The following is a 12,035-nucleotide window of genomic DNA, read 5'->3' on the forward strand; positions in this document are numbered from 1 at the left end:
AATACGAAATTCTAAATAAATTATATGCAGCATAATTTAAATGAATAACTATAAGTTTACTTTTACCTCTTGTCACATTCACTATTCCACCAGAAAAAAATACTTCCAAATAAAAGAGATGCCAAGTATAAAATCTAGTTATTTTTTAAATAAAATAGACAAGAATTTTTATACATGAATGCGATCGATGATTTCCGGAAACTTCCAGATAGCAGTTAGCGAAAAATCCGGATTTTTTTTTGGAGCACAATAATTTCTGCCTAAAGGATATCAATGTAGTTAACTCAAATATGATGCAAGTCTGATTAGGTATTAAACTCGGCCAGAATTATTTTTATGCAATATTATATTGCTTTATAAATAAATATAACTAGATTTTGATTTTAACTAACCAACTGGGATTAGTTTTAGATGGTTAAAGGTGGAAGCACTGGACGTTTCTCAGGGCATCAATGTAGTTAATTTAAATATGATGAAAGTTTGATATTGTGCAAGAATTTTTTTTTAATGCATTATGTAATATTACATTGCTTTATAGATGAATATAACTAGATTCGGATTGGCTAGACTTAATTTTAGCTAGTTAAAGTGCTGGAAGTTCTTTAGGCTTTATAATAGAATATGATAGGAAAGCACTTTAACTGATCAAACCTAGGTTTATTTTATTTTTGCTTTATCTGTAACATGCACAGTTTAAAACAAGAATAATTCTACAAAGCAATAAAAAAAAAAAAATTATGCTTTGCTTACTTGTAAAAAAATAACAAGACATTCCAACTTTTACGTTATAATGGATAATTTATTAGGAAAAAACCAGTACCAAAGTGTTATTATACAAGCAAATGTGATCAACACATGATGAAATCATAACAAATATTAAGCGATGTTAAACAATGAATGCTTCATAAGTTTAGTACGTAGTTTAAGCACTGTGCAGTTCAGAGGTTTGTCCTTATATTTTTTTCCCTTCTCAATCATCACCCCTATCTTTTTGTTCAGGCGCAAGTTTAATAAGATCATCGATGCGAAGAATGGTAATTGCTGCTTCAGTTGCAAACTTCAAGGACTTTATTTTGGAAATAGCAGGTTCCAGAACACCATATTTCTTGTTATTTCGCACAGTTCCATTATATAAATCAAGACCTACCCTATAAGATAAAAATAATTATGATTACAATTAAAAAATTTAATGCATAATTTCAAAAAAACAAATAAATAATAATAGAATAAAAAATATATAAATTTTTTTTTAAATGAATCTAATATAAAAATACAGATCAATCATACAAAAGAGTTAAGAAGGATCAAATGAAAATGCACCATTCCTTAAATTAAGTTTTCATTAAATATGATTATTAGCAAAATATAAATTAAGTATTATAAAAGAAAGTTAAACATAGTACAAAAATAAAGATAAAATTATTAATCAATATTTTGTAGCATTCTCTAACATAAACCAAAGCCAACTAAGCAATTGAAAAAAGTACCAACGAAGATCAATATCGTTCTTTATTATTCAAAATAATTATAACCACTAAAAACTTCATTATAGTAGCAGAGTAGCTGAAAAGGTTGGGAGAGCCTTATACAAAATAAAATAGAACTCCCCTAATTTATCAAGGAAGATAAGGGTTGCTTGTTTTCGAATGCAAACAAGTCATGATTACCTTCAGCAACATATCTTAATAATATAGGCATAGTAGCTTCTGCCTCATGCCCTCTGTGTGCACCATATTGAAAGATATTGAGAATGGGGATACTTTCGTTTCTGGTTTGTCACATCTTAATTGGACAGCAAGACAGAGAATCATTGGACATCTTTATTGGTGCATAAATTTTTTTTTACTTTCAAATTCAAAAATAAAACTTTCAGAACTTAAAGATTAAAATCAGAAGTAAAAAGATAATCAATATTTTTTTTGCAAAGACAAATTTTTTGATAAAAAAAAATGTATTACCGTAAAATTTCCACAAAACAAAATAGTAGAAAATATTAATATGAGTCTTATTATAATTTTTTTAAAAAAAATATTGAATACATTTTTACAATTTTTCTTTATATAAATTAAGCCAAAAACTAAAAATCATCAAATGATTGATAGTTTTTGTCAAGCATCCATAACAAAATTATTAGATCCTTAAAAACAGAAAACGACATATACAGGGATGAGAGTAATCAAAAAGTAAAAAAGAGGAAATCCAATATATATATATATATAAACAAAAATTTGACAAAAAAAACTTGTAAACCACGTGAATATAAATCCCGATATGAGATAAATCACGTAACTATGAAACTCTACATCGAATTTAAAAAATGCGAAAATACAAATCATGATTTTTTAATTTTTTGATCACGATGCATAATTTTTAAATAGCGCGATATTACAATCACAAAAATGAATCACGATATTGGATTTTAAGCTCGCGTGAATACGAATTGCTACATAGGGCTTTAAAAGTTCGAAAATACAAATTGCGATATTGATTTTTTAAATCTCGTAAGTAAAAATCGCAATGTACAATATTTAAATCGACTGAATAAGAATTGCAACGTTCAACTTTTAAATCAGGTGAATACGAAAATCGAGATTTGATAATAAAATCGCGATTTTATAAATGCATAAATACAAAACACGATATTGGATTTTTAAATGTCGTAAATAAGAATCATAATATACGATATTTAAATAGCGTAAATAAGAATCGCAATGTGCAACTTTTAAATCAGGTAAATACGAAAATCAATGATTGATATTAAAACCGCGTGAATAAAAATCGAGATATTTGCAGAGTCTGGACTTGGGATTTCCAAAAGGCTTGTTTGTATTGTTTTTGTTTAGACATAATAAATAAAAATTTACAAGATTAATTGAATGAGCAAATAAATATTTTCACCGCAAATCCACCTGTATTTTTTTCCTCTTTTTTTGCTTGTTTTCACGCCAGAATACAAGAAGCAGCGACGTCTGAATTACGAAAATAAGAGCTATCCAGCCGATGGATAAAAAATACGGAAAATCTTATTTTCTGTGCGTGAAATCGGAGAAAATAGCTAAAATAAGTAAAAATGCGGAAGGGTCAGCAGCTAGGGCGTAGATTGAATTTTCTGTTTATCTTTGAAAATCGTAAATAAATATAATTATTTTACTTCAATGACTGAATTTAAAAAAAAAAAAAAAACGGGATATTTATTTAAAAAAAAACGAAACTTTTAGAGAATCGGAGTTTTTGATAAAAAGGCTGAAATTCGAGAGACAAAAAAAATCTCATCCCTGGTCAACCAGTTTTATCTCAAGGAAATGATTTTTAGAGAAACTTCAGAGGCAGGAAAAGGGACTTCAATAATTTCCCCCCTCGGAAAATTAAATTCCTCATAAAATATTTTAACTTGTGCAAAAAAAAAAAATTTCAGCGGAAATTAGCGGGAAAAATGGAAAAATCTGAAAAAAAGCGGAAATCCGAGAATCCGCGGAAGAATCTCATCCCTGCATATAAAAATTAAAAGCAAATTTACCATTTTAGATCAGCATGTTCCTGTACTGTTTGTGAACTATTATGATAAGCTCGAAGCTTCGAAACTAAATCGCTAGCATCTTTAGCAGCATTGACAGCTAATGTTTTAGGAATAACTAGCAGACTTTTTGCATATTCAGCAATAGCTAACTGTTCCCGAGAGCTCTGAAAGATAAGTGTACTAGTGTATAATAACAAAATAACTATTTGTAAACTAAAATATAAACACAATTATGCAATAAAAGTAACACATAGCTGCACGTCTATTAGGCTGGAAAAAAAGTATACAAATTGAAAAAGAAAAAATTGCGAAATGTTACTTATAGTTATTACAACATACTTCTGCATGCTTTTTAAAATCGCAAAGATTTAATAAGATTTTATAGTGTACCATGAATTTCGAATAATTATTTTTTATTTAGACAAATTCGATTAGCAAAGATTCCACTATAAATCCATTTGGTTTGCCAATCGCTATTTGACAGCTATTGTTACAAATTTCCAAGATTTTTAAATTCTCGACATTTTAATATATTATTATAGCATACTGCTAATTTCAAACCATGCATTTGAGTAATCATTTTTAGACCCACCTGTTAACGATGATTCTACTGTCAATCATTATTGCAGTAGTTATTAAAACTGATTTTCACATGATTTTTAAACACTATATTATCACACAATGGAACTTTCGGAATTTCTTGATTTTTTACTGCCCCATAGTTTTGTAAGGGAAATTTTTAATCATACGTACTGTGAAACGAAGAATAACATTTTATGCACTCGCTTAGCGATAATTTGATAGTAGTTTTTAAAATTTCAATTTCTTTTATGATATATTATGATCCTCGAATTTCACGTAACGCTTCAGAGTAATTTTTATAACAGTCTAGTAATGGCAATTTCATTTCAAATTTTTTCAAAATGCAAGAGTCTAGTGTAGATTGAAACAAAGTATGTGATTCTTGGCTGCAGTAATCCTTCTGCGTGTGAAGAGAGAAAAAATGCTGCGGTGTAGTGAAACGCCGCCCTAATCACAAAACTACGGACGTAATTTTTATGATGTAAAATTTTTTTCCTTCATAATATAGATGAAAATTGATAAAAATGTAACAAAAGTCAGAAACCGCGTAAAAAAAATAAAAATAAATAATAATAATAATAAAAAAAAACGGAGGATTTTTCGGCTTAGGCTATTATTAAATGTTTATCTAATGTTTGTTAATTAGAAAGCTTTGATGGTCATTTTGTTTTAGTAACGAAAATAAATCATAACTTAAGAAATCTTTTATATTGACCTATAAAAACATTAAAAATTATAAAGAGAACTTGTGGATGATTAGTCAATAGTTCTACTGATTGCCCTAAGTTTCCGTTGGAAACTATAAAATAAAATTCATATACACAAATATTTTTTCCATTATTTCCCCCCAAAAAACCTGATTTTTTTTGGGGATAAAAACATTTAATACTTCAAAATAGTATAAAGACTTTTCTAATAAAAAATAGTGATTATTAGGGACAGTTCAAATATTATACATAAACAGTGTGTTAATAACAATTTTTCAAAAATCTTAACATACAAAAGTTGCAATGATACACAGAAATAAACTGACGGTTTTGCTAGGTAATGGTTAATAAAATAAAAATAAACCAGATTCACATACCTGCCAACTTTTACGTATTTGGCGTAAAATTTTATTTCTATATTTAAAGTGGTAGTAAAATGAATGCTTTCTATATATTCCTTGCATTTATAAACTTAATTTATAATATTTCTGATCCACCACTATTTTTAAAAAAATTAAGCATATATATTTATATAAAATACAATTTTTGTATTACGTATAAACTTTTTCAAAATACAGCGAATGTTTCTGTCTAAAATTGCAATTTAAAATTCATTTTGCTACCACTGGGCAAAATCATCTTTGAAAAAATAAAAAATTGGCAGGCATGGATTCAAAATAAAGAATGATTTCAGGCAGGCTTGGTAGGACAAAGTAAGGACTTTCTTTTGGCAGAACAATGGAAAACACAGGCAAAATTTCAAACTCATGATAGCAAATGTGTTGCGCTAAATTCTGTTAATTAAGGAATAACAGCAGGAATATAAATTCAAATTGAAAATATGTATGTGTAGTAGCAACAATTTTAAATCTCCGCTAAAACATATTTCAGTATAATTCAATAAATACTTCTATAAGAGCAATTCTACCAATTTAATAAAATCCTTGAGATTAATAAATCATGAGATTTAAAAATCATGAGATTGTTTAGGTATTTCTTCAGACTATACTTAAATTTTTAATTTTAACTAAGTAGTCTAATTATATAGAGAATTATTAATTGCCTCCCTCCAAATTTGGCAAATATATATATATTTTTTCAGATGAGAAGGGCAAACAAATTACATATGTTTTATTTTTATGTTAAAAAAATTAACAAAATTTTATTTCTGAAATATTTAAATAGTATTTAATTTTAAACTACAAAATAAGATTAAATTTTATGAAATTTTTAAAAACATACTAAGGAAAATAAAATACAAAAACTGCACACAAAAGCTTCAAATTGTGGCAAAAACTTGCCAAGCCCCGATTTCATGCAAAATGATTTTCAGCTTACAATAAAGAGCACTTAATTTGCACTTACCAATGAAGTAGCAAAATTTTCTAAGTAGATTGACAAAGCAGCTTCAACAGCTCCTCCTCCAGGAACAACTGTCTTTGATTCTAAAACCCTCTTGACCACACACAAAGAATCATGAATGGATCTTTCCATTTCATCTACATAAAAGTCATTGGCACCCCGCAAGATGATAGAGCTTGCAGTGCGAGCTTTTGGCCTACAAAAAAAGTTAAGAAAAATAATCACCCCAAAATTGGTACACACAAATAGATATTATGCATTTTCCTAAATTACAACTTAGCTGCAATGGTAAAATTTTTCTCCATAAGTTGCAAATTTTTTTTTTACTTATTTGAGAAGTTGTAGCATAAACAAAAATAATTAGATACATTTTGAGGTAGAAATCTTGCGTAAAAATAATAATACAAACCCTTTGATAAGAATAAGTTCATCATCACATATACGTTCTTGGCAAACTTCTTCAGCTTCTCCAAGCATAGATGCTTCAAAACTCTCTTCTCCTTCCAGGTTTGCTAAGCTTTGCAAAAATTGAGCTATTTGAAAAAGGGGAGGAAAAAAATCAATTAAAGCAAGCAATGTGAAAAATCAAATGCACAAAACAATGTTTTAAGTGCCTAATTTTACCAAATTCTTTCTGTTTCTAAGCAAATTCTGTTGCTGAGAAAACTTTATTAAAATTTCCTAATAAGCAGTCAATTTTTTAAATTTAATAGTTGCAAATCAACAGACCTTTCCACAGAAGAAATTTCTTATAAATAACGTTGGCAATATAGTGTATAGCTTGTATAGATTAAAGTATGGTGATAAAAATAAAAAAATTTTTTTTTTTTTGTAAATTTTCAAACTTTACTATTTAGTGCCTTGTATCTTTTGAATAAAATAATTTTGTTCTGTTTGAGAAATAGTAGGTCACGTGTAGTTACAATATTAAAAACAAATAAGCAGAAATAAGTATGAAAGCCTTCATTTGAATTAACCACATACCTCCGGTAGCTTTGGCTATTCTTTTCAAATCTTGTTTTTTGCATCTCCTCACAGCCATAGCACCAGCTTCAACAAAATATTTCAAACACAAGTCATCAATGCCACCAGTTGTAAGAATAACATTAGCACCTGCTGATAATATCTTTTGAATTCTTTCCTTAGTAATATCAGATTCCCTGGAAATATTGAAAATGCTTATCAATATTCTTTTCACATTACATAATTTGATTGTAAAACTACAAATAAACATGCTTATTTGTGAGCATTAATTAAACACATTCTAACCATTTGGTGATCTAACAAATAGTCACCAAATGCAAATAGTCTAAAAATTATTTAAGTTTGAAAACAGAATGCATATACACAAGTATAGAGCTCTGGTGGACAGAATACACAATGGTAACAGAATTCAAAATGCAAGAATAGGTTATGTGCTAAAAATAAAGTCTATGCTTGATATAATGTACGAGCCCTGCCATTTAACCGAAAATTGATGTTAAAACGTGAGATCTCTACATCATGTGAGAATAAGTACAGAGAATAAGTACTTTCTCATAACTAAAAAATGACCAAATTTGGAGAAAACCAGGCTATAGTTTAAAATTAATTAGGTAACTGATCAAATAATTTACCATAACAAAAAACACAGGCTTCATAGTGAGCCAAAGAAAAAAAAAATCAGGACATTCTTTGGAACAGTTTGCATATACCAGACTACTTTTAAAAAAGGAATATTTGCTTAGATTAATATAATATGTAAATCAAGAGGAAAGACCAATTTCAGCCATTTTCCACAAAAAACATTGGATCATCTTGCACATTTTGAGGATTACTAAATTTTCTCAAACCAATAGCATGGAAAATTGGTTCTCCACAAAAGTTATACAAAGGCTGTATAGTGAAGAAGACTGTCAGAAGACTAGAAAGAAAGTATTGATTGAGGAGAAGAAACGGTTCTTGATCTATCAGATTATTAAGTTTTATTTTTTCTCAACATCAAAATTTGCACACTTTGCTTTAATATTTTTAGGGGATGTAAATAAGTGCTTGTTATATTTGCCTAGACTTTTATTTTTAGGATTTCAATCTAATGCTTGCTACTGAAAATTCTCAAACCTTTAAATTAGTTTATCCTAGAATCAACAATTTAGACATAAATCATTCTTTTCCCTTGATTTTCATAAGTATTAAAAGCAAATTTTACTACAAAAGGATAATAAAATATACTATTTTTAACTTCAGAATTACTTGGTTTAAAAAAAAAAGTTCTACAAGTTTCCAATATAATGTTATCAATACTGAACAACTCTCAATAGTTTCAATTCAATGTATGGAGGATTTTTATAGTACCAGTGCATTAAAAAAACAAGCAGTATCAATTAGTTAACATTTTCTTAGTCAAATAATTTTAAAGTAGGGTTTAAATGATCTCGAAATGATAACACAGTGTATAATTTCTCATTCTTAATTCATTATTAAAAAAAATTCAGTATGACTTTTTTTTAAATTGTCGATTGGAATCAATTGTGAAACTATAAAAGTCCACCCAACAAATCTGTTATATAATAATATATATAATCTGTTATAACAGATGATCCAATATAAACTGCATTTGCTTAACAAATGCAGTTTATATTAAGTAATCATAAAAAGTCGAGTTAGTCACCAAAAAAATTTGATGACTTAAAATTGTAGAGTTTCTTTTTCATATAATAAATGAATTCTCAAAATGGTTTAAGCAATGGATCCTGTGACTAAAGCTATTATGTTAGAATAAAATTAGTAGACATTCACTAAATTGGAACTATCCAATTTTGTAATTTTTTTTAACATCACTTAAAAAGATATTAGTTCAAAAATACAAATTTTTCGATTCCTCAAATCTACTTTTGAAAACTCCACATTTGTTTTCTCAGAAAACATGATATTCTGAATACACAGAAATATCAAGACAAAAAACTAAAAACCAGGACAGAATATTATTTATCATTAAAATCTGTTATTAGGTTGCAGAATAAAAAGATAATTGAGAAAAGCATAAAATGAAATAATAATTTAGCTTTTAAATGATAGAAAATCTGCATATTTTTGCACGACATAACATACATTCAGAGTTAAGTTTTCATAAAATTTTCTCTATTCTAATTCCATCAATTTCTAATTTTGAAAGTCTACTTTGAAATGCTTGACTCTAAGTGTATTTATCATATAACTTTTAACCTCTGAAACCAAATTTTTTGAAAATAAAATTTATTTTAAACAAACTGATTGTCAGATTTTAATACTAGTGGAAAAGTAATAATTTATAAAATATCACACATTTATTTTTTAAGAATATATGCAGACTGATAAACTCTTATCTCTTAATTTTTAATATAAATGTATTTTTCTCATTATACTTAGGAATAACCTAATCTCTCTGAGCAAAATTTAGTTAAATTCATCATGATTTTACAAAAGATCATAATAATGAAGATAAATATGGAAATTTAAAAGTACTGAAAAGTTAGAAACGATATTCCATGAATTTTTCAAAATTTATGCTGGAAAAGACAGTGTTTTCAGTACAGCGTGAGAACGCAAGAACCGCACATATTTGTTTTCTTTACTCGCATAAAAAAATGATCACCGCGAGAAATTCGCGCATTCTATAAATCAATTTCAAAATTCGTGAATTTCTCGCATTTTGGAAAAAACTTCACATTACGCTATTTAGAATAAAATCAGTTTCACTTTTCTTCCTGGATCTTTCATTATTTTCAACATCTGCCCTGTTACCTAGCTTCTCTATTTACCAGTATTGTTTAGAACCTTTTTGAACAGAACACTACCCTTCCGAACCACAGAACCCCTTTCAGAACACATTTCTCTGTAACCGTAAGGAAGGTAAGGTTTCCTCATGTAAGACGTTCAAATTTTTTATGCACTAATGAAAGAGGGACAAATACCTTGTAAAATCAAAATCTTCTATGATGATACAGCAAAAATATTCAATGCTTTACAAAATAGAAGACGTTAAAAATGTATTATAATTAAAGAAATAATTTTTTTTCCACGTCTATTTGCATACTTGCCAACTTAAAAAAACTGCCATCAGTAAAACTTTTTTTACGAAAAATTTAAGACTATTCGAATTATTTAATAAGTAACAATACACCACAAATGAATAATAAATATATTAATTATAGAATCTATCACATGATTGAATGTTGATGAAGTAAGAACCAAATTTTCATTAAATTTTTTAATTGCACTTGTTAGAAAATGTACAGAAATATCTAATCAACCAACCATTTGTCATCTCAATTTCTATTACAATTATTTCAAATTCTATTACAATGATGCTACTTTTTAAAAAAATGCTATATGCAAAATAAAATAGTTCTTTAAGGGTTTTCCTCTAAATCAACAGCAAAAGAGGATGCTGAATTTAAAGAAGCTGAAGTAGCCTTCTTTGCTTTAATTAAAAAATCTTTTTCAAACACTTGTTCGTGACAGATTTTAGAAAATTTGGTTTTTAATATAAGCAGGCTTTCTAAAGTTTTATTAGACATAATTGTTCGCGATTCAGTACGGTTCTTTCTAACCAAACTAAAAATTCTCTCACATTCTGAATTGGAATGTGGTATGAGAAGAATTGACAATACAATGTTTCCCAATTTTTCATACTTAAACATGCCATCCGCACCTTTCATTTGACTTATCATTGACCACTGCACATCAATTGCTCTATCTGGAACAGTTATTTCACTCAAATCTTCCAACTGAAGTTGGCAAAACTGTTTCTGCAATTCGTCCATTGCCGTAAGCTTGGTTTCATTACTTTTTGTTTTTAAAAGGAAGGGAAACAAATTTACAAAATATCTCACACTTTCAAAACTGGAGTTTTCAATTTTATTTAAGTCAGCAACTTCAGCATGTTTGAGTACTTGATCATTTAAAGGGAATTTCTTAATAATATATTCACAGGCAGTTATGAAATATTTGATAACAGCTGAATAAAACAATGATTTTTCTTCTTCCGAAGAACTTGAAATTAAGTCCATTGCTGCGTTGCCTATAACTAAATCTTGCTGATCTTTATGGTTGAAAGAAGAATGAAAATTGACACATGTTAACTCTTTTCCTTTAACCTCAGAAGGTTTAACAAACTTCGAAAAAAGTTCTTTCAACATATCCAAAAGAAGAGCTCTTAATCGATGAATTTGTGGGGAAGATGACTGTAAAATTACATTTACCTTTTCAAATGTAGGGATAACATTTAAAAGAAATAAACTAAAGCACTTATTCAAATCTGAAGATAAAAACATAAAAATTTTCTCTTCTTTGGATAAAGTTGAAGAATCTTTTTGAGCTTTATGTCTTTTAACAATATTCACAATTTCTTGTTGTGAACTTTTCCTTTTTTTATCATTAGTTGGGTCCTGCTTATGTGTCTTAGTTTCCACTTTAGGCTTATCCTTCAATTTTTCTACTCTTGTGTTGCTTTCTGTATCAACTACTTTTGGTATTTTGAAAAATGACAAAGTAGATGATACAGACACACTGGAAGTGGAAACTTCAGCTCTGAAATAACTTGTAAGTGGATCCCACTGATTAACCAAGCGTGTAAGACTTCTCCCTAACGATAACCAGCGAGTTGACACATGCTTAAGCACTTTTTGTGCTTCTTTACCATACATTTCCTGAAATTTCTTAAGAGAGTCCTTACGATTAACGCTCCTTTTTAAGTGGTAAAAAATATCTACCAAAACTTCATCTATCCTAACGGGAAAAGTTGCAGCAGCTTTTTCAGAGGCAAGATGTATTAAATGGCAGCAGCATCCAATTGATATTATGTGCTCATTTTCTTTTTCTAAAAATGAAATAACACCATTTTTCTT

The 12,035-nt window shown here is 28.1% G+C and overlaps 1 protein-coding gene across 1 annotated transcript in view; it reads right to left on the reverse strand.

The window, feature by feature from the left end:
• Positions 1-778: 778 nt before the first annotated feature.
• Positions 779-12,035, reverse strand: part of CCT1 (chaperonin containing TCP1 subunit 1) — a 34,671-nt gene continuing 23,414 nt past the window's right edge. Inside the window, exons 8-12 of the mRNA XM_016068695.4 lie at positions 7,153-7,328; positions 6,578-6,701; positions 6,172-6,364; positions 3,518-3,681; positions 779-1,148 (exon numbers count right to left, since the gene is read on the reverse strand). Coding sequence (XP_015924181.1) covers positions 971-1,148; positions 3,518-3,681; positions 6,172-6,364; positions 6,578-6,701; positions 7,153-7,328 — 835 coding nt within the window. The 3' untranslated portion in view covers positions 779-970. The remainder of the gene's footprint in view (positions 1,149-3,517; positions 3,682-6,171; positions 6,365-6,577; positions 6,702-7,152; positions 7,329-12,035) is intronic.

Source organism: Parasteatoda tepidariorum, chromosome 6 (genome assembly GCF_982258835.1).
Source record: "Parasteatoda tepidariorum strain Cologne lab strain chromosome 6, Ptep-v5.0, whole genome shotgun sequence".
In the NCBI taxonomy this organism is placed as follows: domain Eukaryota; kingdom Metazoa; phylum Arthropoda; class Arachnida; order Araneae; family Theridiidae; genus Parasteatoda; species Parasteatoda tepidariorum.